At 42.3% G+C, this 26,681-nt stretch overlaps 2 protein-coding genes across 3 annotated transcripts in view; one reads left to right on the top strand and one right to left on the bottom strand.

Moving 5' to 3' along the window:
• Positions 1 to 152: 152 nt before the first annotated feature.
• On the bottom strand, positions 153 to 7,541 carry TMEM69 (transmembrane protein 69). 2 transcript variants are annotated; one of them, XM_032160704.2, is made up of 3 exons: positions 6,251 to 7,541; positions 3,492 to 3,631; positions 153 to 1,392 (listed from the first exon to the last, which is right to left on the bottom strand). In XM_032160704.2, exons 2-3 carry the CDS (start codon positions 3,531 to 3,533, stop codon positions 691 to 693), a joined length of 744 nt encoding a protein of 247 aa, XP_032016595.1. In that variant the 5' UTR covers positions 3,534 to 3,631; positions 6,251 to 7,541; the 3' UTR covers positions 153 to 690. The 2 variants fall into 2 exon arrangements, with proteins under 2 accessions (XP_032016595.1, XP_058299112.1); XM_058443129.1 differs by having other exon boundaries at positions 179 to 1,392; positions 6,245 to 7,541.
• Positions 7,542 to 7,901: 360 nt separating this feature from the next.
• LOC116473097 (coiled-coil domain-containing protein 17) overlaps positions 7,902 to 26,681 on the top strand; it is a 69,026-nt gene continuing 50,246 nt past the window's right edge. The window contains exon 1 of the mRNA XM_058443130.1: positions 7,902 to 8,121. The gene's annotated coding sequence lies outside the window, so the exon portion shown is untranslated. The remainder of the gene's footprint in view (positions 8,122 to 26,681) is intronic.

Genomic DNA, 26,681 nt, shown 5'->3' with positions numbered 1-26,681 from the left:
ATAAGCTTGGACATGCATTTCCCAGTGGTAACTCCTGTGAAAACTCCTCAATGGAACTACCTTTTCTTTTCAGATACTCACAGATACGAGGTTTTCCGCTTGAAGTGGGAGAATATGTGCATTCTTTTCAATGATCACAAGACTCTAACAAAGGGGATTTTTAATCTTAATTTTCAAGACCGTTAAAATATTGAAATGTTTAAGTGGATAACTATATTATTCATAAAATGACTGAGTGAAAACTAATATACTATGAGATGAAAAGTACTTGTCAGGGATTTTCAAGCTTTTGCTCAAGTAATTACTATGAAATAACAATTTCTAGAAATGAAGAACAATCTGTGAAGAATAAATTACCATTGATGTGGGGAAAAAAAGCCAAACAGAAGTAGAAAGAGGTGTAGCTGGCATACAAATGTTATCTACAGTGTATTTATATATATATATATATATTTATTTAAAACTTTTAACTAAAAAGTAAACTTTAATGTCGAAAATGCAAACTTGGGGAAGACAGAAAAGATCACACACAAGGCTGTCACTTCACACTTGGAAGGTTGCACAGCGGCCGGGCAGAGGCGCTCCTCACTTCCCAAACGGTCAGGTGGCCAGGCAGAGGCGCTCCTCACTTCCCAGAGGGGGCGGCCGCCGGGCAGAGGCGCTCCTCACTTCCCAGACTTTTATATTTTTTTATACTTGACCAGGTCTCTTATGTCCTTTTTCTGGAAAACTACTTTTAACTACTAAAGTGATTATAAATGAAAAAGTGGCCAATAAAGTGACTACTATCCTCAGGGCTTTAAACCAGTTGGGATAATGTGGTAAGAGAAAAAGTTCAAGGTGGAATGCTACCCCCATACCCATTATTACTGTGACTATGGCTTCACTAAGTCTTTCAGAAATAAGGAAGGCAAACCATGAAAAGAAAAGAGGAGCTGTACTGCTAGCTAAATTAAGGTAGTCTGGTTTGGCTGGACTACCTTCTGGTAGAGCAAAACCCCATCTGATCCCACCCAAGAAAGATAGGAAACTGGCTCCATAAGCCATCTGAGTAAAAGCTAATATGGGAATATAAGTTTTTGTCATCAGCATGACCAGTGGTGGAGCAACGAAGGGGATTAGTCCTGCCAGAGTTACATATAATGCTGGCTTTGGGCTGTCAGTTAGGTAAGTGATGGTGCTTGGTGGCCTGGCTGGAAGTGCTTGCTTCTGCTTCTTTTTGAAACTGCAGGGGGATGTATGATAGCACGGTGTCTTGCTCATATACGCTGGAAATGATGAGGAAAGCCAAGGCCTTGGAAATGGGGAAAAGTTCTGCTGGAGAGACATCTTGAGAGAAAGTATATCTGTTCTGCTGGTTCTTAGTCCCACTGGGAAAGAGTACTTTAGCATCTACAAAGAAAATAGAACCAAAAGACAAAATTAAAAAAATATATATATATGTGTCATCAGATTTTAGTCAATCCCAGTATGAAATAATTGGGATTATCTGAAAGGAGCAAACAAAAAAGATCTGCTTTCCATTACCACATCAAACTATACAGAAAGGATGAACTAATAACTCTGAAGTTATATTATTGCTGGTAAGAGTATTAAATGGCTATACAATGTACAAAAGAAACCACTGAACACAAACCAGTGATATATTTCAACCTACCACTTAATCTTATTCCATGAGAAAAATACCTGAAAGAGGAGCAGGTAAAGACTAGATTTTCAGAATTCGGCCTTCTAAACTGCCTCTTTTATTTATAAATAGCAAAAGCAGCGGCACTAATTACCGTGAGAATGCTGTTTTTATATGGAGAAAATAAATCTACCTTCCAACTTAGCTTTATAAACCCCACATACGTTTCACAGTTCCACGCCTTTGTGTATGCTCTGCCTAGAATTCTAGCTCTTACTACTTTTCTATTTAGGAAACTTACCTCAACATTCAACATTCAACTTAAAGCTTTCCTTTACCCGTCTACAGTCTGATTTAATGCTCCTATAGTAAGTACCCTGTGCACACTTCCATCATAATTCTTCTCACAGTGAATTAAAATTGTGTGTTTACTTGTCTTTGTCTCAGTAGACTTGAGAGCCAGGACCGTATTTTTTTCCCTGCCTTAAAATCCCCAGTGCCTTTCATTGTACACGGGCAAAGTAATAACCTTTCCTGCTGATTCTGTGTTTTAGTGACCAGACTTCAACTAAAAAGTGTTGCGTTAAAGAAAAAATTGAAGTTATTGAAGAATCTCAGTGATTACTCAAACATGCTAGGAATGGTTCCATCTTGGAACCATTTCCCTGTTTCCATATTTACTGCTCTTCCCTCAGTTACCTATTTCTGATCCCCTGCCATTTATAAGTCCAATCCCACATCTTGATGCTACCTATTCCCTTTCCCTGCTTAATAGTTCTCCACAGCATTTACCAGTTGATGTATTAATTTTAATTTTTATTTTTTTGAGACTGAGTTTTGCTCTATCACCCAGACTGGAGTGCAGTGGTACAATCTCTGCTCACTGCAACCTCTGCCTCCCAGGTTCAAGCGATTCTCTGCCTCAGCCTCCCGAGTAGCTGGGATTACAGGCATCCGCCACCATGCCCAGCTAATTTTTGTATTTTTAGTAGAGACAGGGTCTCACCATGTTGTCCGGGCTGCTCTCGAATTCCAGACCTCAAGTGATCTGCCTGCCTTGGCATCCCAAAGTTTTGGGATTACAGGAGTGAGTGACCATGCGTGGCCTTACTTTTTTTAATTTTTATTTTTTGAGATGAAGTCTTCCGCTGTCACCCAGGCCAGAGTGCAGTGGCACAATCTCGGCTCACTGCAACCTCTGCTTCCTGGGTTCAAGTGATTCTTCTGCCTCAGCCCCCCAGGTAGCTAGGACTACAGGCGCCCACCACCATGCTGAGCTAATTTTTGTATTTTTCAGTGGAGACAAGGGTTTTACCATGTTGGCCAGGCAGGTATTGAACTCCTGACCTCAAGTGATCCACCTGCCTCAACCTCCCAAAGTGCTGGGATTTCAGCCGTAAGCCACGGCACCTGGCCAATTTTTTTTTTTTTTTAAAACATCGTCTTGCTGTGTCACCCAGGCTGGAGTGCAGTGGCATGATCTCAGCTCACTGCAGCCTCAACCTCCTGGGCTCAAGCGATCCTCCTCCCTCAGCCTCCCAGGTAGCTAGGACTATAGGCGTGTGACCCCATGCCCAGCTAATTTTTTCTATAGATGGGGTTTTGCCATGTGCCCAGACTGGTCTTGAACTCCTTGAGCTCAAGTGATCCACCCACCTCGGCCTGCCAAATTGCTGGGACTACAGGCGTGAGCCACTGCACCCAGCCTGATAAAATAAACATTTTACTTACTTGTATTTTACTTAACTCTTCCCTCCATCACCTGAATACACAAGGGTAAGGATTTTTGTCTTTTTCACTGCTACTGACCTAGCCCAAGCAATATTTGGCAAATAGTGCTCAAATATCTGCTGAATAAACCAACCTTTGAAGATGCTTGAGAAAACTTTTGGATGAAGCGAAGCATACTGGCCCCTATTGAAAGTCTTGTTCAGGAAGATGCCAGGCAGTTCTGATTAACATGTTGTTACAGCTAAGCGGAGGCACTGAATCAGGGGCATGTTTCTGTGTATAATACAAGATGTCACTTAATTTTCCTCATTTTATACATTAATTTTTAAATAGTAATTCATGAATGTAACACTTTCCTTTGAAAAGTCATTAATGTTTTCAAACTATCAGTAACACAGTAACGAAATAGATCCTTTTGTACCTAAACTGTTCTTTTAGCTTTGGCTGTCTAGTGTAATAGAAAGAGTAATGCACATAGATTTTACAGATACTTCCACCATTTCCTAGCTGTGTGACACTGGGCAAATTGCTTGAGCACCCGTTTTCTCATCTTTAAAATGAAGGGTCTTCTAAATGGCATTTTTGTGAAATTAAAAAAAAAAACGAAACTGGAAGGTCATAGCTTCTGTTTCCTTTTTTCCTCCTTATTTATTTTGGGGCTTAAGAGTTCACAACTCAAAGTAACAATAGTACCAACCAATATAATTTAGGTTTTTTTATTTGTTTGTTTGTTTTGAGACAAGAGCCTCGCTGTGTCACCCAGGCTGGAGTGCAGTGGCGTGATCTTGGCTCACTGCATCATCTGCCTCCTGGGTTCAAGCGATTCTTGTGCCTCAGCCTCCCAAGTAGCTGGGATTACAGGCTCCCGCCACCATGTCCGGCCAATTTTTGTATTTTCAGTAGAGATGGGGTTTCACCATGTTGGCCAGGCTGGTCCTGAACTTCTGACCTCAGGTGATCCACCTGCCTAGGCCTCCCAAAGTGTTGGGATTACAGGCATGAGCCACCGTGCCCAGTGAGCATTAACTCATTTAATGCTCAAAATAACCTCATTAACTTAGTACTGAGAGAGAATAGCCTGTTGGAGTGCAGACTTTGGCGTCAAACTTGGTTGGAATCCTGGCTCCACTACTTATTAGCTGTGTGTCTTTGAACAAATTATTTAACCTTGTTATGGTGCAGTCACCCAATCTGGAGTGCAGTGGCGTGATCTCCGCTGTCTGCAGCCTTGACCTCCCGGGGTCGAGGGATCTTACCACCTCAGCCCTCTAAGGAGCTGGGACTACAGGCCACGCCACCATGCCCAGCTAATTTTTTTTTTTTTTTTTTTGAGACGGAGTCTTGCTCTGTCGCCCAGGGTGGAGTGCAGTGGTGCCATCTCAGCTCACTGCAAGCTTCACCTCCCAGGTTCACGCCATTCTCCTGCCTCAGCCTCCTGAGTAGCTGGGACTACAGGCATGTGCCACCACGCCTAGCTCATTTTTTGTATTTTTAGTAGAGACGGAGTTTCACCATGTTAGGATGGTCTCAATTTCCTGACCTCGTGATCTGCCTGCTTCGGCCTCCCAAAGTGCTGGGATTACAGGCGTTAGGCACCGTGCCTGGCCCCAATTTTTGTATTTTTTGTATAGAAGGGGTTTGCCATATTGCTTAGGCTGGTCTTGAACCCCTGAGCTCAAGCAATCCACCTGCCTCAGCCTCCCAAAGTGCTGGGATTACAGGTGTGTGCCACTTAGCCTGATGTAACACTTAATAAGTTACTACATGTAAATAGCTGAGAGCCGTCCCTGACACAAAGCACTTTACACAGGAGGGACTGATTAAAAACTCTAATGTAAGCAGCCAGTAAAAACAGGTGAATGATAATATGGATCTAGATCTGACAATTTCATTCTTAACCAGGAGAATGGGATGTCTAAAAAAACCTACAGTTGCTGCTTAATTTTAAAAAATAGATTGAGCAGGGCGCAGTGACTCGCTCCTGTAAGCCCAGCAGTTTGGGAGGCCGAGGTGGGTGGATCACGAGCTCAGGAGTTCGAGACCAGCCTGGCCAACACAGTGAACCCCCCACCCCCACCCCCACCCCACGTCTCCACTAAAAATACAAAAAATTAGCTGGGCGTGGTGGCAGGCGCCTGTAATCCCAGCTACTCCGGAGGCTGAGGCAGGAGAATTGCTTGAACCTGGGTGGCGGAGGTTGCAGTGAGCCAAGATCGCGCCACTGCACTCCAGCCCACGCGACAGTGCGAGGCTCCGTCTCAAAAAAAAAAAAAAAATCGATTGAACTAATTTATTGATCACAGATCTTAGGGCTGGGTCAAGAAATCCTGTATACCAGTTAATGTCTTCATGCTATACTTAAGGAAGCAAGTACGGAGGTAAGTTATCCTGGGCCTCCGAGTAGAATTTAGATCACACCCACACCCACCCACCTGAGCCCCAGACCAAAATGCCCGCAGAGCGTACGCATCACTTTTGTTCAAAATCACTTTCTTCGTAAGGACTTTCCAGACCACTCCATTTAAAATCTCAACCATCCCCCCCACCTTTGGAAACTCCCTTTCCTCTGTGGCACGTGCTTTCCAACTAGTGGGCATTAAAAAGTGATAACCTAAAGTCCAGGGACGGCAGGTGATGCGGGATTAAGGACTGAGACTCAAAGTTTAATCCTCCTAATATAAATGAAAAAGCTCAATATTCCCATTGCCCTGGTGGGAAGACTGCAAACTGCCAGCTTCAAACTGACCTCTGAGAAAGGAAGGCGGGGTTTAGACGGGGAAACCCTGCCCGAGAGTGCCCGCGTCTCCAATTTACTACCAACCCTTGGTGCCCTCCCATCCCAACGTCGCAAATTTACTACCAATCTTTGGTGCCTCCCATCCCAACCTGCACCTGTGACGACTTTGAGACTTGCCAGCGTTGCACGGAGAGAAGGAAAACAACAGCAACAACAGCCCAGGTCCTCTGGAAAGGCACTTCCGGCAAGTGGATTCAGAGAGGCCCCTACTTCCTGAGGGCTGAAAAAAAATGAGTCCGTGTAGGGACTTGACCTGCGCTAACTGGTTCCTAGGCCCGGCTTTCTGTTTGGGGGCCATTCTTAATTTCTAGTTGAATCCAGATGTTGAACGGTCCTTGACTTTCTATTCCAGGGCTCCCAGGCAGCAGAATCTGCCCACAGAGTTCGGGAAAGTAGAGTGCAAGTACTGAAACAATCTCAGAATGATGGTGGTGAAGGAAGGTAAGAGACTTGGGATTTTAGGCCCAGTGTGACCTCGAATTGCTTGCCATCTGTGGAACTTATGTTTTACTTTGCAAAACAGGGTTTATAAGGCCTATGGGGACACATCTCACTCTGCATTACGGCCCTTTACTATCATTTAGAGGGGGAAAAAAAGCCCAGTTCTTACATCCATTTTCTTTGCTAGGACCTAGAAACTTCATTAAAGGTTAAAGGGCACAAGAGCAGGATTTTCACTTCCATGAAAGGTGTGGTGATAAGGGCCCTAGGCTTAGGGGTGGTTCGGAAAGTCAGATCATTTCTCCTGCTGCCCTCGGCTTTATTTCTCGGCTATGTGACCTTGGGCAAGTCCCTTCTCTTATCTAGACTTGTTTCACAGGAAATGGCACCAGGCAATCTTAGTGTCCTTCCGTGTCTATGGATAAAGCTGAAGACATGTAATAGGAGATCCCAGGGGCCCACGCCGGCCAGTCCCTCCAATCCTCCGGATTCTAGGTAGTCTAGCTTCCTGGTTGCCAGCCATTACACGGTTTAGCTTTCCGTGCCAGATGGAGCCACAGCGAAGTCTTCCTTAATAGTAAGCGCTTTTAGTCGAGCTAGGCCTTCAGTTTTATTGCCTTCTCTGTCATGGCAGCGCCGCCCCTTCCAGTAGTGCGATACCCAATGAGACTTCAGGTAGGAGAAAGGGCACTGTCACTAGCGCAGGCTCTCGCCGGAATCCCGCCCTTCGCTGGGGAAGGGGAGTGACGCCTGCGCTCCAGGGCAACTACTACTCCCAGCGGGTAGTGCGGCCGACGCAGCCGCGCAGCCTCTGGGGCCAGGCCGTGTGGCCCGCTGGGGGCTGGAGTCTCAACGACGCGCACACGTGAAGTAAGGAGCGGAAGGTGGGAAAGGGTCGGAAAACACACGTTCCTCCGAAACCGGTTTGCAAGTCCTTGTAGAGGTAGTTTCGGGACGCGCACTGGCCCAGGGGCGGGCTGTGGGAGGGTGAAGAACAAAGGGATACACATATGCATACCCACCCACTCATTCATACGAGCCCAGGCCCTGGAAGTGGGCAGGGGGGTTAGAAGGGGCGTACTAAACTAGGATTGTCCCTGCCTCAGGCGGCACGAGGAAAGGCAGAGGATTCAATTCTCTAGGGGGCAGAGGCGACCACGCGCCGCCTCAAGCGGCGAAGAAGGGAGCCGGGGGCGGGGCAGGGCATAACCGCCGTTCTGGAGGCCGAACGTTGGCAGCGTAGGGAACTGGCGTCCGGCAGGGTCGCCGGAGCAGGTCCCGTGCGCATGCGCTTCTTCAGGTGGGCGTGTGTAAGGCGGGGTCGGACGGGGGAAGGGAGGGCCGTGCTGCTAGTCGCTCCTCCTCCTCCACCCGCTCTTCCCGTCCTGGACCTTGTGGGCCGGGCAGCCATTTTGGGAAGAGCTTTGTTATGTTTGTGGACTAGCCGCCTCTGCCGGGTCGACAAGCTGGGGACGCGTCCCCAGACGCAGCGTCTAGTCCCTGGCCATAGCTCCGCCGCTGCCCGGTGAGTGGGAGTTTGGGAAACGGGGCAGTAGGAGATCTTGGAGTTGTTCTGGCGCGGGGCTCCGCCCGGTGCCTAACCAACCGGCTGTTAAAACTAGTTGAAAGAAGCTCTCACACAGGTGGTTGGGTGTAGGTCCGACCCGAGAGGGGCGAGCGGTGCCCACGGGTCAAGTGGTTCGGTCGCGGCACCCCCGCCACCCCCCGTGCGTGGAGCTTTGCTCGCGAGCGTCGCCGGGGCTCCGCGAAAGCGCTCCTACTTTAACTTCGGTCGTCGGGTCGGAACGCTCACCTGCGGCTCTTTGGCTCCTCTCCAGGCGATCCGGCTTGGTGCTGGTTGAGTGACTTGGCTTACGGGTTTTTTTCTTTCCTTCTTGAAATGAGAGCTAAGGGCTTTTGTTTTCCTTCAAAGGAAAACCTAAGGAGGAAAAAGTGTAAGTCAAATGTTGGATATCTGAGGGGAAAAAAGTTTTAACCCCCAGCTTTCCGGTTCTCTGTGGTAGCGAGGTGTTTTCGTTTAGATTGAGTCTATCCAGTATCAACCAACCTCCTTTCCTTGGAGGGGCGGGGAAAGCTGGTCGATCCTGAAATGTTTGAAGTGTTATTTTTTTTCTCTTGTTTTAAATCTAGTTCTCCCCAACCCGTGAAATTCGAAAGACAGTTTGAATCTAAAATGGCTGTAGCTTGGGGAAGTGCCCTGCCCTTCGATTACTTAGACATTAACGTTGAAAGATTTTAGTCGTTTCCCCTGTGGGGACATTAACTGAATCTTTTGATATTTTGGTTTTTTGCAATTGGTGTCTCACCTTTAACTCTCCTTATGCTAGGTGAAAACAAAGGTGAGGCTCACAAAGTTGACTATTACAAAAGTTTACATAAGAATGGGTGCGGTGCGGTGGTGTGTGTGTTTAATAGTTGCTTATAGTTTTGAAATTGTGCTGTGGTGTCAATTTTATCTGCCAACTTTGTGCTCTGAAATTGGCTTGTCATATTTGTTGAAATATTTTTAACATTGATATTTATTGCTTACCAGAAAAATAGAGTTAATAATAGTGGTTCATGTTTTAGTTTAGTAGTAAGTCATGTTCTTCTGTAAACCTTATCCAAAAGTAAAGTGATTGGTAGTCACTCCTCATTAGACTTATATTTGTAATTTAGTAGACTGCTGATCTTTTCTAAGGTCTTTTATATCCAATATTTGAAAGGAAATTAGAGTGCTATTAAGTTCGAGATATTTACTAGAATAGTGTAAGACATTTTAACAAGTGAAAACATACTTTAGGTATGGAGTGCCTGATTGTCGTGCCCTTTTGAACAAGAGACTGTCTTTTGTTTGCTTTTTTTTTTTTTTAATGGATAGATCCAGAAGTTTAAACAAAAAGTCATAGATTGGAAACCAAAACCAATAAATTTCAGTATCTGGAAAGGTGTTGGAGCCTGTATCTATTTAAAAGATAAAAGAGTGAAATGCTAATTGTGAATGAGAACTTTGAAATTAATAGTAAAATAAACTGTCATCTTTCCTAGGGAGTCAGTTTTCAATGTACCTTTTGATGTTTTTTCAAATACAAAAGTTGGTTGTTGTTAATACCCCTAGGATTTTTTTGTTGTTAAATTATTTTGGTAGTTTTACAGGAAAAATATTTAAAGTTTTTAATAGAAATTACGAGCTAGTTGCTTTGTGTTTTGTCACTGTTAACTACTAGAGTGAGATTTTTTTGGGGGGTACTCAGTGGTTTGTACATGTTAATATAGACATTCAATTGATTCTGGATGGTGTCTTATCAGAGCTCTTAATTTGTGGTGTGGGGGGGACCTCTTGGGGAAACCTCTTTATTTTGAGCGAATTCAATTTACTAGATTGCTCATCAGTGGCTGTTAGAATGCTTAGCTGAGGAGGACACATTCAACCATTTAAATTTAGAATGATAAGAAATCTGGTGCACATTTCTGCTTATAATTCATTTTTAATTTTGAGTTAAAGATAAGACACAATCGTGAATCATACTTCAGAAGATTGCATATCTTTATTTTATGGTTATAACTCTGATGTGCCAGGGACTGACTGCTGTTTAAAGTGCTTTGTATTTGTTACTTACTTTTTTTTCCTTCTTCTTTTCTTTTCTTTTTCTTTTTTTTTCTTTTTCTTTTTTTTTTTTTGAGACGGAGTTTCACTCTTGTCGCCCAGGCTGGAGTGCAGTGTCTTGATTTCTGTTCACTGCAAGCTCCGCCTCCTGGGTTCAAGCGATTAACCTGTCTCAGCCTCCCGAGTAGCTGGTATTACAGGGGCTCACCACCACGCCTGGCTAATTTTTTGTATTTTTAGTAGAGATGGGTTTTTGCCATGTTGGCTAGGCTGGTCTTGAACCCCTGACCTCAGGTGATCCACCTGCCTCGGCCTCCCAAAGTGCTGGGATTACAGTCATGAGCCACCGCCCCCGGCTTGTTGTTTACCTTTATAAGTATACTGGTTCATTTGTTTTATTTTGTTTTTGGTATGGGGTCTCACTCTGTCACGCAGATTGGAGTGGAGTGGCGTGATTTCGGCTCACTGCAGCCTCCACCTCTCAGGCTTAAGCAGTCCTCCCACCTCAACCTCCCTAGTAGCTGGGACGACAGGTGCGTGCCACCGCGCCAAGCTAATTTTTTTTTTATTTGTATTTTGTTGGGGGAGGGGGTTCATCATATTGCCCAAGCTGGTCTCTAACTCAGGGACTCAAGCAATCTGCTCACTTTGGCCTCCCAAAGTGTTGGGATTACAGGCGTGAGCCACAGCGCCAGGTCTAAGTAGATACTGTTTTATACCCTATTTTGTAGTTGAGGAAACGGAGTCCAGAGACTCATCCAGCTAGTAACAGCCTATATTCAGCCGGGCGCCGTGGCTCACGCCTGTAATCCCAGCACTTTGGGAGGCTGAGGCCGGCGGATCACGAGGTCAGGAGATGGAGACCATCTTGGCTAACACGGTGAAACCCCGTCTCTACTAAAAATACAAAAAATTAGCCGGGCGTGGTGGTGGGCGCCTGTAGTCCCAGCTACTCGGGAAGCTGAGGCTGGAGAATGGCATGAATCCGGGAGGCAGAGCTTCCAGTGAGCCGACACCGCGCCACTGCACTCCAACCTGAGGACAGAGCAAGACTCCCTCTCAAAAAAAAAAAAAAAAAAAAAAAAAAAAAAACAGCCTATATTCAAATTTAGGCAATCTAAGTTGTTGTGTTTAACTTAACTGTTATGGTCACACGGTCACTGCCTTTAAACATGAAAGTAAGACTGTTGGTCTAAAAGATGAAAGGCAAACAAAATTTTAAAGGATTCCAACTAAAAAAAAACTAATGGGAAAGGCAAATTTTGGTGTATTTATGGTTGTTCAGATATATGAGGGGAAAAATAACATACCACCTCATAAGTGGCTGTAGTTGCTGTTGTCTGGAATTTAATACGTGGTTGTGCTGTTAGAGACCTAATTGCCCAAGTTACTTCTAAATCAGACTCAGTGTTTCCTATTTCCCACTGAAATCTGCCTCAAACAGCCTATAATCAAACTCGAAAAATAGTTCAGTAAGAGGAACTGAACTTTTGTACACAGGTATACTTTAACTGAGGTAGATATATTTCTGATGTTATGTAAATTGAATTTTTATAGGTGATTTCAAACGTGCTAGGCAAACATTTAAAAGAGCCTATTATTTTTCTTTACTAAGGCAAATAATTGATCTATTAGCTGAATTATTTTTCAGCTAAAACAGCTCAATCATTTATTTTTGTTAAGAAACGAGGGGTTGGGAGTATCTAGATGACCATAAAACAAAGAACTTTACGGTTTAACAGGTGATACTTAATAGTTGGAGGATAACATAAAAAGCAATTATCCTTAAAGGAGTTGATTTTAACAGACTCATTAAGTTCACCTTCCTTTTCTAAGATAAAAACCACTTTGCCTTTTGTTAACCAGAGGTCAGGCTAGAGAATCACCAGAATGAACAAAGTTTTAGTACCCTTTTCTGAGCAGTAGGTCTGTTTGTGTGGAGTAAGTTTTTTCCCCCAGAAAAATCTCATTTGGTTAAGTTTAGCTATACTTTAAATTCAGCTTGCAAACTCTGTTTCTGCCTAAGTTTAAAAGTTTGGTATATAAAAAAGTTATTGTCTGAATTATTGCTGTCTTTAAAGTTTGTAAGTATATAGAAAAGTTGGTTTTGGGGCTGTTTAGTTAATTTCGAAGTAGAGCTTTTCCAGTTTTTGTGCCGTTTGTAAATTTTTCTACTTTTTAATTCGTCTTACCACGTATGGCAGGAAGGGCAATAGGAACCATTTATTGTGGGCTTCATAAACTTAGATGCTGTAATAGAGTCAGTTATGTAATCTTATTATTCCTTACTATTTAAATAAGTAGATATTAACCCTTCTACAAGAGAGTATACAGAGGTCCAAGAAGTTAAGTAATTTCGGTAACATAGAGATGGAGATTTGGGCCGCTTTCTGTGATTCTAAAGCATAGTTTCCACCATAGCACACAGAGAAATGGCATAGTATGGTAATCAGTGGTTGGCTTTGTAGCCAGACCATTTGGGTTCGAATGTCAGCTTTGCTGCTTACAGCTTTGTGACTTTGAGTGAATTAAATGAAGCTGTTTGCCTGTTTCTTCATCTGTTAAATGGGGACAATAATAGTACCTTCTCCTAGGGTTGTTGTAATAAATAATATTTGTAGAATTCTTAAAATAATGTCTGACGGTAAGAACTTCATGATTATTAGAGAAGTTGTCTTTAGTGAACATCCTTTTACACACCAATCCAATGAAATTCAGTGAAATCTGCACAGATGAGTTGCACACGGAGTGGTGTTTTTCTTTCTTAGATACTACTTTTCTGTTGACTTTTGTAATTTATTTGAATCAGGATCTAGGTCCCACAAACTGCAACTGGCTGCCATTCTAAATGCCTTAATTTGCATATTTCTCCTCAGTTTTTTTCCTTGTACTTTGTTGAAGAAACTAGGTCATTTGTCCTGCAGTTTCCCACATTCTAGATTTTCTTGATTCCTTGTAAATTGGTAGTTGGATATAGAGGCTTAGATTGAGATTTGATTTGGAGATAGAGAAGACTAAATTTGTTAGGTGATTCTGTCTATTTGGGGATTTTTATTTTCTGGTTTGTTCAGTGGTTCTCATCTGTATCATTTTCTTGCACTTTCTCTGTTGGGCAACATAGAATAACTTTATGGGTTATTTACTCTCGTTTGAGATGCTATGTAAAGTGGAGTGTTTGATTTGCTTTGGTGCCCAATTCAGTATTAACTTTTCCAGGTGGTTTCTTTCCTGCCTTTTATATTTTTCCTACTTGTATATTTATTCTGTTATAAAATTGAGCCAGGTTATCATGGGTTTTCAGTGTTTTTATTTCCTGGTTTTGGTTACTAATGAATAGTTGTCTCAGCATATTCAATCTGAAAATTTCTCAAAACTGAATTTTTTTTCCTATTTTCTACCCTCCAACTATTAGGCATTTTATTATTTGCCCTTATGATATACTCACTGTAGGCTAGGCACTATTCTTTTTTCTTTTTGCAGGGAACAACATCCAGGCATTACTCTTAACACTTTATATACATTCACTCATTTAATCAACAATTCAGGAGTCTCCAAATTAGGTAGGTATTTGGGACAAAAAGAGGTGAAATAACTTGTTCAAATTCACACAGCTAGTGTGTGACAGAGCCATCTAGGTCCAGAATTTGCTATTCTAACTTAAAAATTAATATTTGCACTGGAAGTGAAGCTTATCTTGAGAAGAGATTTTTAGAGATGCTTGTAAAATGATTCTTTAAAAAAAAAAAAAGTATGTCTTGGCCGGTCATAATGGCTCACACCTGTAATGCCAGCACTTTGGGAGGCTGAGGCAGGTGGATCACATGAGGCCAGAAGTTTAAGACCAGGCTGGTCAACATGGTGAAACCCTGTCTCTACTAAAAATACAAAAATTAGCTGGGCGTTGTGGTGAATATCTGTAATCCCAGCTGCTCTGGAGGCTGAGGCACTAGAATCACTTGAACCCGGGAGGTGGTGGTTGCGGTGAGCCAAGACTGCCGTTGAACTCCAGCCTAGGTGACACAGCAAGACTCTGTCTCCAAAAAAAAAAAAAAAAGCGTGTCTCAATCTGTTAGTCACTACTATTAAATCACTCAATTGTTTAAAAAAAAAAAACTATAGTTTTGAAAATGTTACAAATAGCCTGTTTACTTGTAATTGTAGGGAAATAGAGCCTTTTGGTGCTGCTGAAACTGATAAAAGTTTGTTTATTTTGTAGAGACAGGGTCTTGCTCTGTTGCTCAGATTGGAGTGCAGTGACATGATCTTAGCTCACTGCAGCCTTGACTTCCTAGGCTCAAGTGGTACTCCCACCTCAGCTCCATCCTGGGCCCCCACCCCCCCACCCTGCTGGGAATACAAGTGTGTGCCAGCATGCCTGGCTAATTTTTTTTTTTTTGTATAGATAAGAGTCTCTCACTGTTGTCCAGGCTGGTCTTGAACTTCTGAACTCAAGCAATTCCTCCCATCTTTACCTCCCCACATGATTGGATCACAGGCATGAGCCACTGTGCCTCACCTAAAATTACTTTCTCGGAAATTTTTTTGGAACAATGAAGTAGAAGAAGGCACAGTAATTCAAGTTGATTCCAGATGGCAAGACTGGCAGGATTCCTGTGTTGGACATTCTACTAATTGGGCTTTAAAATGATCCTTTGTTGTTTCTTTTGTCTGTTTACCATTTTAGCCCCCTTCCGGTGTTGCTTTTTTGTGAATTTTAATGGGAGAGGATGCTGGAAAGGTTGGGTGCACACATACACATACCACATAGATAAACTTTCAATGCTGGACCCCTGGCAGCTAGAGCTGGGTCATGTTACCCAAACTATGCCAGTCAGATACCCTTTACTTTGGGGACTTGCACCAGAAGTGAGAGATGCAAAGATGCAAGGACTGTTTGGAATTCATTCCAGTGGCTGTTGGTGGTGTGGCATTACTAGCTGGAGCAGTTTCCTAAGCAGGCTCTTCCTGTGGCATGACCTTGGCAGGGGTTTTGAATGCTTAGCTTCCTTTGGTTTTTGGTGTTTGCGAAGTCAAGGGAGCCTCTCCTTCGTTCTCTGAATTCCCAGGGTTCTTCTGATAAATTCCTTTTTAAACCTTGTCAGACAATTTTCCCTTTTATCTGCCCCAATTCTCAAAAGTGATAGTTCTCAACCTTTTAAAATTTATCTGGGGTAAGGCCTGGACATCAGTGGCTTATTAAAACCCTCCATGTGATTCTTTTTATTATTACAGAAGCAGTGTAAGGGTAATGTAGAATATTAGACTATATAGATATGCAAAAATAAAGCCTTGGCATTCCCATCACACAGGAGTTACTACTGTTAACAACTCGGTGCATTTTTTTCCAGATTGTTGTCTAAGCGCATATATTTAGGTTTCTATTTTTATTTTACTAAATGAGATCAACTTGCTTTTTTTAGTTGGTGATACCCACTTTCCATGTGAGTAAATGATCATTTCTTCTAATACCCAGGTTCTGTTCAAATTTCTCCAGCTGATCCAAAAAAATGTTTATTACAGCTAGCTGTCCAAGCCATTATCTGATTCAGGACCTTGTTGCAAATGTTTAATTTATCTATATCTTTTTAGTGTAATATAGTCTTTATTTTTCAGTGACACTGATTTTGAGACTGTGTCACCTACCCTAGAGTGGTTTGGTATGAGCGCATCCTTATGGTATTATTTAGCTTGTTCTTTTTTTAATTCCTATATTTTTCTCTAAAGTTTATAGCTGACAGATTGATGGATTCACCTTTAAACATTGTTGACTAAAATACAGCATAGCAATTCCTCATTTTGCATTGTATCACAAAAGACATTGTAATGCTAAGATTGGTTCTTTATTTTATTTTATTTATTTATTTTTTTTGAGACGGAGTCTCGCTCTGTCGCCCAGGCTGGAGTGCAGTGGCGCAATCTCGGCTCACTGCAAGCTCCGCCTCCCGGGTTCATGCCATTCTCCTGCCTCAGCCTCTCCGAGTAGCTGGGACTACAGGCGCCCGCCACCACGCCCGGCTAATTTTTTGTATTTTTAGTAGAGATGGGGTTTCACCGTGGTCTCGATCTCCTGACCTCGTGATCCGCCCGCCTCGGCCTCCCAAAGTGCTGGGATTACAAGCGTGAGCCACCGCGCCCAGCCAGATTGGTTTTTTATTAAGGTAGTCCTATCTATATATTAAACAATCTTTCCCCTTAGAACAAGAAACTAATTTGCATGGTGTTACCTTGGTGGCGAAGGATTTCCCAGTCCCTTATCAATCGTTGGTCTTAATTTTTTGGGGAATAGCTTCATTGAGCTGTAATTTATATAACAAAATACACTTATTTAAAGTGTTCAATTTAGTGGATTTTAGTATATTCGGATTTGTACAACCATTGCTACAAATTGTAGAACATTTTCATCATCCCAAAATAAACTGTAACCATTACCAGTCATTCTTCATTCCTCTGTAGCTCTAGATGACCACTAATCTACTTTCTCTCTCTCTGGATTTGCCTATTCTGGATATTTCATATAAATATACCATGTGGTCTTTTGTGTCTGGCTTCTTTCATGTAGCATAATGGATGAAGGTTTATCCATGTTGTAGGATGTTATCAGTATTTATTGTGGTCATGGGTGATTAGGATTAATGGATCATAGAGGTTTTACAACTTGTTTGCCAGTTTCCAAAGTGGTTGTGTGCCAGTGTACACTCTAATCAGCAATATATGAGAATTCTTTGTGCCTTATCTTCATTAACACTTTATAGTGTCAGAATTTCTTTTGCCAGTTTGATAGGTGTGAAATAGTCTCATGATTTGATTCAGGTTTTAAGAGTATGAATTAGTGAATAATTCGAGACAATGTTCTATATTGTGCTTTATATTATGTCATAGCACTTCACATGATTTCTCTCATGCACCTCTTAGGGTACAGAAATCCCATTGGTGTCGTTGAATTTGTGATAGAAATACAATTTTTTGTTCGTTTATATTTTTTTCTTTTCCTAGCCACTACAGGGATTTTGTTTATTAGACTCCATAATAGACTTTACATACCCATGTTAATCATTATAGTATTAGGTACTTTCTCTTTGTTTTTGCTTTTGTGAAACAGGGTTTCACACTGTAGCGCAGGCTGGAGTGTAGTGGCATGATCATCACAGCTCACTGTAGCCTTGACTTCCCAGGCTCGAGCAATCCTCCCACCCCAGCCTTCCAAGTAGTTGGGACTACAACACCACTATGCCTGGCTAAAAATTTTTTTTTTTTTTTTTTTTCCCTGAGATGAGTCTTCCTCTGTCACCCAGGCTGGAGTGCAGTGGCACAATCTCAGTTTACTCACTGCAACCTCTACCTCCTAGGTTCAAGCAATTCTCCTGCCTTAGCCTCCGGAGTAGCTGGGACTACAGGCATGCGCCACCATGCGTGGCTAATTTTTGCATTTTTAGTAGAGATGGGGTTTCACCACATTGGCCAAGCTGGTCTCAAACCCCTGACCTCAAGTGATCCGCCTGCCTCAGTCTCCCAAAGTGCTGGGATTACATGTGTGAGCCACTGTACCTGGCCCTTTTTTTGTTTTTTTTGTTTTTTTTGGTAGAGATCTTGCCATGTGGCTCAGGTTGATGGCAAACTCCTGGGCTCAAGTGATTCCCTCTTCGGCCTCCCAAAGTATTGGGATTACAGGCATGAGCCACCGTTCCTGGCCAAGTACTTTGTTGTTGTTGCTGTTTTGAGACAGGGTCTCTCTATGTCATCCAGGCTGGAGTGCAGTGGTACAGTCATGGCTCACTGCAGCTTAGACCTCCCAGATTCAAGTGATCTCCCACTTCAGCTTCCCAAGTAGCTGGGACTACAGGCATGTGCCACCATGCCTAATTTTTTTTTTTTTTTTTTGAGACGGAGTTTCACTCTTGTTGCCCAGGCTGGAATGCAGTGGTGCAGTCTCGGCTCCCTGCAGCCTCTGCCTCCCGGGTTCAAGCGATTGTCCTGCCTCAGCCTCCCGAGCAGCTGGGATTACGGGTGCCTGCCACCAAGTCTGGCTAATTGTTTGTATTTTTAGTAGAGACAGGGTTTCACCTTTTTAGCCAGGATGGTCTCGATCTCCTGACCTCAGGTGATCCTCCCACCTTGGCCTCCCAAAGCTGGCTAATTTTTTTGTATTTTTTTGTAGAGATGGGGTCTTGCCCTGTTTCCCAGGTTTGTCTTAAACTCCTGGGCTCAAGCAGTCTGCTCACCCTGGCCTCCAAAAGTACTGGAATTACAGACATGAGCCACTGTGCTCGGCCCCAAGTATTTTCTTAACAGACAGAAATGCTGTACGGGAAAAAAAATCTTAAGGTATCTTATGTCCCCTTTTGGTTCATTGAAAGACTTGCTCAAATTTCATATTCTTCAGAAAATCTTAAATAGGAATTTCTTCGGGAGATAAAATAAGCAGTACTAAAGTAGAAAATGGCTTTGGGCTCTTTTCTGTTAATACTTAGAAATAAAAGAAGCAAGGCACTAATAACCCTTGAGTTCTTGTTGAGGACTTAGGAGGGAAACTGTACAGATAGAAAATGAGTATATAGACTACTGTAAGGTTATACAGTCATTTGAAGGAAGTCCCTTAAACCTGTGTGGTTTTCAAATCATGAGATTTTGAAAAGAAATATTAGGGTTAGTGAATATTTAAAGATAAACATACTATAGCCTTAGGATCTGCAGTTTAAGGAATAAGGAATGCTCAAGGATAGCTCTTAAGAACAGTAAGAAGGCTGGGTACAGTGGCTCATGCCTGTAATCCTAGCACTTTTGGGAGGCCGAGGCTGGTGGATTGCTTGAGTCCAGGAGTTTGAGACCAGCCTGGGCAACATGGCCAAGACCCTGTCTCTACAAAAAATACAAAATATAGTCAGGCATGGTGATATAGGTGCCTGTAGTCCCTGCTACTTGGGAAGCTGAGCTGGGAGGATCACTCGAGCCTGGGAGGTCAACTGTAATGAGCTGTGATCATGCCACTGCACTCCAGCCTAGGCAACAGAGTGAGACCCTGTCTCAAAAAAGAACAGTTAAGATGAAGGGGATACTAATTTATAGAATTGTCAACACCTTTAAAAAATTACCATGTATTGGGCACCCACTAGATAGACCCTGTCTATAAAAAGATAGAGATAATCACCTTTGCTATTAATCCCTACCAAATGTGTCCCATTTGTAAGGGAGAGAAATACATAAAAAGGTAAGTGTAATGCATTGTGATGGGCCCATGAAGCAAGAATTTTTTATTTGTTTATTTTTATTTATTTGGTTTTATTTTTTTTGAGACAGAGTCTCGCTCTGTTGCCAGGCTGGAGTGCAGTGGCTCAATCTCGGCTCACTGCAACCTCTGCCTCCTGGGTTCAGGCGATTCTCCTGCCTCAGCCTCCCAAGTAGCTGGGACTACAGGCATGCATCTCCACGCCCAGCTAATTTTTGTATTTTTAGTAGAGACGGGATTTCACCATGTTAGCCAGAATGGTCTTGATCTCTTGACCTTGTGATCCGCCGACCTCGGCCTCCCAGAATGATGAAGCAAGAATTTAAGTCACTCACTTGGAGACCTGAAGTCTTGAAAATTGATGAGATAATGAAGAGCACAGAAAAACAAGAAAAGGACTACATGGAAGCATTTAAAGAACCATTACATTGACAAGAGAAAGGAAGAGTCCAAAAAAAGTACAGCTACTCCTTGACTTTACATCTGGATAAACCCATTGTAATTTGAAAATAACGTTAAGTTGAAAATGGCACTTAATATGCCTAACCTGCGAAGCATCATAGCTTGGCCTAGCCTACCTTACGCGTTTTCAGAACACTTACATGAGCTTGCTGTTGGGCAGAATCATCTGGCAACACATACCCTGTACAGTATCAGTTGTTTACTGTTGTCTGACCCTTGTGACTGACTGGGAGCTATGGCTTGCTGGCACTGCCCAGCATCACACGAAAATATTGTACTGCATATTGCTAGCCTGGGCAAAGATCACAATTCAAAGTATGGTTTCTGTTGAGTTGCTTTCTCACCTCACACCATTGTAAAGTTGAACAATCTTAAATTGAACTATCGTAAGTTAGGGACCATCTGTAATCACAGGGTAGGGAGAAGATCAGGATATATTAATACAGTGGTTGTCACTCATTGCTGCTCTCTGACAAAGACTTTAGCCCTTTGTGAATATTATCAATGTAAGATTGTTAACTTTTTTAAAAGGTGAATTGTTCCTTTTTCCAAGATTTGTCTTTTATGACATACTGTCTTTAATGAAATTGTGATATTAAAAATTTTTAATCTTCTACTCATCCAAATAAAATAGGCAATCCTGTGTCAGTCCTTAAAACATCTTTTGAATTTTTTTAGCTTGATGTAATCCAGGTTTGAGAACTGCTGGTCTAATGATGTAATGTCATGGAAATCAGGGGATTTAAGATGGGTTTTGCTAAGGAACATGTAAATACTGTAAGCCATTGAAGTTGGAGATTCACAAGTCATTGACTTTTTCTTTTTTTGACAATTTCGCTCTGTCATGCAGGCTGGAGTGCAGTGGCACAATCTCGGCTCACTGCAACTTCCCCCTCCCGTGTTCAAGAGATTCTCGTGATTTAGCCTCTCGAGTAGCTGGGATTACAAGCTTGGGCCACCATGCCCGGCTTTCATTGACTTTTGAGAGTATATTGGTTAGGGTTCTTTGTTGTAGAAAATAATTTTTTTTTTTTTTTTTTTTTTTGACGGAGTCTTGCTCTGTTGCCTGGCCTGGAGTGCAGTGGCGTGATCTTGCCTCACTGCAACGTCCGTCTCCCGGATTCAAGCAATTCTGCTGCCTCAACCTCCCGACTAGCTGGGATTACAGGCATGTGCCACTACGCCCGGCTAATTTTTTTGTATTTTTAGTAGAGATGGGGTTTCACCATATTGGGCAGGCTGGTCTTGAACTCCTGACCTTGTGATCCCCCTGCCTCAGCCTCCCAAAGTGCTGGGATTACAGGCGTGAGCCACCGCGCCCAGCCGAAAACAAATATTTAAAAGCATGGTTGTGTCTCTTTCAACCACAGTCAGCTTCATGAGTGACAAGCAAAGTAAGCAAGAACTGGGATCTTAACTTAGATTGGCATTTGGGGAATTGGGTATGGGTCAGTGAGAAGAGTAAGAGACTTCAGGGAGTCAGAGTCATGATAGCTTCCAGGTGTGGGCCCTTACTCTGCTGGGAAGCTCTACTGTATCTCTGTAGTTCATTCTTCAGTTTCACACTTTAATTCTTCTCACACCCCTCAACTCCTCTGCACCTACCCATACTTTTAGCTGAAGGTCTTGCTATCTACTTAGTTGAGAAGATAGAAGCAATCAGGATAGACCTTCCAAGCTCTCATTGCATTAGTACCCACATGTTCTCCTTTCCCACCTGTTCCTGTAAAGGAAGTATTCGTGAGCCTTTTGAAGGCCAGTCTTTACTGGTACATCACATCTCACCCCTCTGAAGTGCTGAAGGATATTTCAGCAGTTTTCTGTATCAGCTGCATCATTTTCTTTCTCTACTGGGTTATTCCTATCAGTGCAGTAAAAAACTTATTTTGACCACACATCCCCTTCTAACCTACATGCTCCTTTTCTCTGTTGTGCAGCAACACTTCTCAAAAGAGTTGTCTACACTTTTAGTCTCCAGTTCTTTCCCCCTTGAACTCACTGGAATCAGGCTTTCACCACCTCCCCTATCCAACATCGTCACTGACACTTCCATGTGAATCCAGTGATGAGTTCTCAGCTTTTTATCCTATTTAATAACATCTGAAAATGGTCACTCTACCTTCTTGAAACATGTTTCTGCTTCGCTTCTGGGTCCCTACACTTTGATAGTTTTTTTTCCTCAGTCTCCCCAATCTTTAAAGCTATATATCAAGGTTCCATCTCTTTACATTCACTTTGTTGATGATCTCATCTAGGTCTATGGATTTAAATAAAATTGGTCTACAGTCTGTATTTCTGTCATGAACTGCAGACTCTTACCCAGCTATCTACTTAACATCTCCACTTCGATGTCTGATAGGCACCTAAAAGTTAACATGTGTATAAAAAGAGTTCTTCTCTCTCTCATTATTTGTGGAATCTATAGACAAATTATTAGGATTAATGAGAGTTTAGCAAGGTTGCTGGATATAATTTATGCCAGCAGTAAACAGCCATTTAAAGGAAATAATGCAATAGCATCAAAAAATATATATAAGGTATCTAAGAATAAATCTTTTTTTTTTTTTTTTTTTTTTTTGTCACCTGGGCTGGAGTGCAGTGGCACAATCTCAGCTCACTGCAACCTCTGCCTCCTGGATTCTTGTGATTCTCCTGCCTCAGCCTCCCGAGTAATTGGGACTACAAGCACCTTCCACCATGCCCAGCTAATTTTTTGTATTTTTAGTAGAGACAGGGTTTCATAGTGTTGGCCAGGCTGGTCTTGAGCTCCTGACCTCGTGATTTGCCTGCCTTGGCCTCCCAAAGTGCTGCAATTACAGGCGTGAGCCACCGCACCCAGCCTGAATAAATCTTTTTAAAAAGATATATAACATCTTTATGGAGAAAAGTTTAGAAGTTTATTTGATGATGTTAAAGAAGACTTAAATAAGAAATTGACCATGCTCATGATTTGGAAGATTTATTATGAAAATGTCAGTTCTCCCATTTTGATCTAGATTTATTGCCATTCCAAGCAATGTCATAACAAGATTTTCCCCCTTAAATTTGACATAGTTGTTTTAAAAATTATTTATTTATTTATTTATTTATTTATTTATTTATTTATTTATTTATTATTATTATTAGACAGAGTCTTGCTCTGTCACCCAGGCCTGGAGTGCAGTGACGCCATCTCTGTCTCTGCTTACTGCAGCCTCAGCTTCCCAGGTTCAAGCAATCCCCCCACCTCACCCTCCCGAATAGTTGGGACTACAGGTGCAAGCCACCACATGCAGCTGATTTTTGTATTTTCTTTGTTGTAGAGATGGGGTTTCACCATAATGCTGAGGTTGATTTCGAACTCCTGAGCTCAAGCGATTCTCCCACCTCAGCCTCCCAAAGTGCTGGAATTACAGGCATGTACCACCGTGCCTGGCCTGTTTTAAAATTAATATTAAAGAGCCAGAGAGGCTGGGCATGGTGGCTCAAGCCTGTAATCCCAGCATTTTGGGAGGCCCAGGCAGGTGGATCACTTGAGGCCAGGAGTTCAAGACCAGCTTGGCCAACATGGTGAAACCCCATGTCTACTAAAAATACAAAAATTAGCTGGGCATGGCATGGTGGCACATGCCTGTAATCCCAGCTACTTGAGAAGGTGAGGCACGAGATTCGCTTGAACCTGGGAGGCAGAGGTTGCAGCGAGGTGAGATCACACCACTGTACTCCAGCCTAAGTGATGGAGTGAGACTGTCTCAAAAAAAAAAAAAAAAAAAAGCCAGAGAGCCAAGAATAGCTAAGGCATTCTATAGGTATATTATGAGGGGAGATGGCCTTGCTCTAATACATATCAGAATATTATTGTAAAGGTATAATAGTTAAGACATATGGTAGGCTGGGCGCAGTAGCTCACGCCTGTAATCCCAGCGCTTTGGGAGGCCAAGGCGGGCGGATCACTTGAGGTCAGTAGTTCAAGACAAGCCTGGCTAACACAGTGAAACCCCGTCTCTACTGAAAATACAAAAAAATTAGCCGGGCATGGTGGCGGGCACCTGTAGTCCTAGCTACTCAGGAGGCTGAGGCAGGAGAATGGTGTGAACCCGGGAGGCGGAGCTTGCAGTGAGCTGAGATCGTGCCACTGCACTCCAGCCTGGGTTACACAGCAAGACTCCGTCTCAAAAAAAAAAAGACATATGGTAGTAGTATAGAAATATGTAAATAAGCCAATGGAACGGAAATTTGGAAGCAGATCCATACATATATAGAAACAATTTATGATAGGGCTGGCTGTATAAATCAGTGGAAAAAGAATACCTCTGGGACAGTTTTTTTTTTTTTTTTTATGGAAAAGAATGAAATTGGACCTGGGTCTCATATCATATACAAATCATTTCCAACTGATTGAAGTCCTAAATGTGAAAGACAAAACGTTAAGAAGTCAATATAGGTAAATTGTTTGGACCTTGGAGAAGAACTGTTATAAACAAGACACAGAAATGTGAATCATAAAGGAAATGACCAGCAGCTTTGATTGCATCTAAATTAAGAACGTGTGCTCATCAAAAGACATGGGAAAGAAAATCAAAAGATAACCCATGAAGTGGAAAAAGGTATTTGCAACTCATATAATCATAGGATTCGTATCTGATTTATTCTCTTGGCGTTAAATAAATAAGATCAACAACCAAAAGAAGAATGGTAAAAAGAATAGGTATCTCATAAAAAGGGAAGTACAAAGACCTGATAAATAGATTAAAAGACCACAGTAGGTGATCATGTTATACCTACCAGCAGAGCAAAGAATAACCTCCAGTCTGGCCATATGTAATTTGGTTGAAGATGTAAAGCAGATGGAATGCTTAAAATGCTGCTGCTGATGGTGAAAACTGGTTACATGTTATTCAGAAGTATTATAACATTACCTTGTTAAGTTGAAGGTGTACTGCCCTACTAGTCACCAAAGCATTTATTAATACACTCATCCAGGAAATATTTATCTACTGTGTTCCAGATAGTGTTCTATGTGCTTGGGATCAGTGGGAGACAGATAAAGATAGATTGATGACCAGTGATACGGGGAAATACTAAAAAGGAGTTCAGTTTTGTGCGAACGTATGTTTTTCATTTTTATGGATATAAGTTCTAAGAATGTTACATACCGTTTGTTATATCAGTGGCACTCAGTTCTTTGAATCCTTGTATTTACTAAAAATCACTTCACAATCCATCAAAAATTATTTTTAATGATCCCTTAGCTGAGAACTACATTCTTTTTCTATTTTGTAGAATACACAGATTGTAAACTATCCAATTAATTTATGAAATCATGTTACTTAGTCATTTTCTCAATTTTGGCAGGGGGTTGGGGGGGTCATACCCAAAGCCTTTACCCCGAAGAAGACTTTCAAATGACTAAACTACATCTGTTATTCTTTTACTTAAAGTCACTTTGTTTATGGAGCCAAAATTAAACAAGGCTGGTTGAAAGTCAGATGCTGCATACTTTTAGATTTTCCCATAGAGCTGTTAAATCCCTGGGCTGGCCGCATTGGCTCACACCTATAATTCTAGCACTTTGAGAAGCTGAGGCAGAAGGGTCCCTTGAGGGCAGGAGTTTGACACCAACCTGAGCAACATAGTGAGACCCCCATCTCTACCACCACTGTTGGTGGTATGTGCCTGTTGTCTCAGCTACTTGGGAGGCTAAAGCAAGAGGATTGCTTAAACTCAAGAGCTTGAAGCTATGGTGAACTATGATCGTGCCAGTGCACTCTAGGCTGGGCAACAGAGTGAGACCCTGTCTCCAAAAAAAGAATAATCTCTGTATTTGAGCCAAACTTAAATGGTGTTACAGAGAGGACAATGCTTTTTAATTGTTCTATATAGTATAGATAGAATGGAAATGGAAACTATTTCATGGTTGAAGATGTGCTCAAAATTATGGTTTTGACAGAATTAAAATGGTATATCAATGACAGATGGAGAATGTATTGAAATCAAGTGAAGCTTTTAATTTTTTTTTTTAGACACGGTCTCACTGTCACCCAGACTGGAGTGCAGTGGTTCAGTCATAGCCTGCTGAAACCTTGAATTCCTGGGCTCAAGCGATTCTCTCACCTCAGCCTCCCAAGTAGCTGTAGGCGCCCACCACCATGCCTGGCTAAGTTTTAAATTTTTTGTAGATACAGGGTCTCCCTATTTTGCCTAGGCTAGTGAAGTTTTTCAAGTTTAGGGCATTACATCAGCCATTAACTTCCTCAAGAACATTTGTTCAGCCTAATATGTAGATGCAGGTGTTCTGTTTTGGTTTTTTTGTTTTGTTTTTGTTTTTGAGACAGAGTCTTGCTCTGTTGCCCAGGCTGGAGTGTAGTGGTGTGATCTTGGCTCACTGCAAGCTCTGCCACTTCCCGGTTTCAAGCAGTTCTTGTGCCTCAACCGCCCAAGTAGCCAGGATTACAGGTGTGTGCCATCATGCCCGGCTAATTCTTGTATTTTTAGTAGAGATGAGGTTTCACCATGTTGGCCAGGATGGCCTTGAACCCCTGACCTCAAGTTATCCGCCTGCCTCAGCCTCCCAGAGTTCTGAGATAACAAGCGTGAGCCACCGCACCTAGCTAGGTGTTCTGTTTTTAAGTGTGCAATTTAATTTATTAGGTAGTTAAAAAAATTCATAAATATTCCTGCAGTATTTTGGATACTATAAATATATTCATTCTTATTTCAGCACATATCTTTTCTTCACTGTCATTCATCAGCCATTTCTCTGCAAACTTATTTATGCCTATCATATACTAGTTAGATTAACTTAATGGGAGTA

This window comes from Hylobates moloch, unplaced genomic scaffold (assembly GCF_009828535.3).
Source record: "Hylobates moloch isolate HMO894 unplaced genomic scaffold, HMol_V3 SCAFFOLD_8, whole genome shotgun sequence".
Taxonomy (NCBI): Eukaryota; Metazoa; Chordata; class Mammalia; order Primates; family Hylobatidae; genus Hylobates; species Hylobates moloch.
The sequence above is the reverse complement of the archived record's forward strand: the minus strand, read 5'-3'. Positions and strand labels throughout refer to the sequence as shown.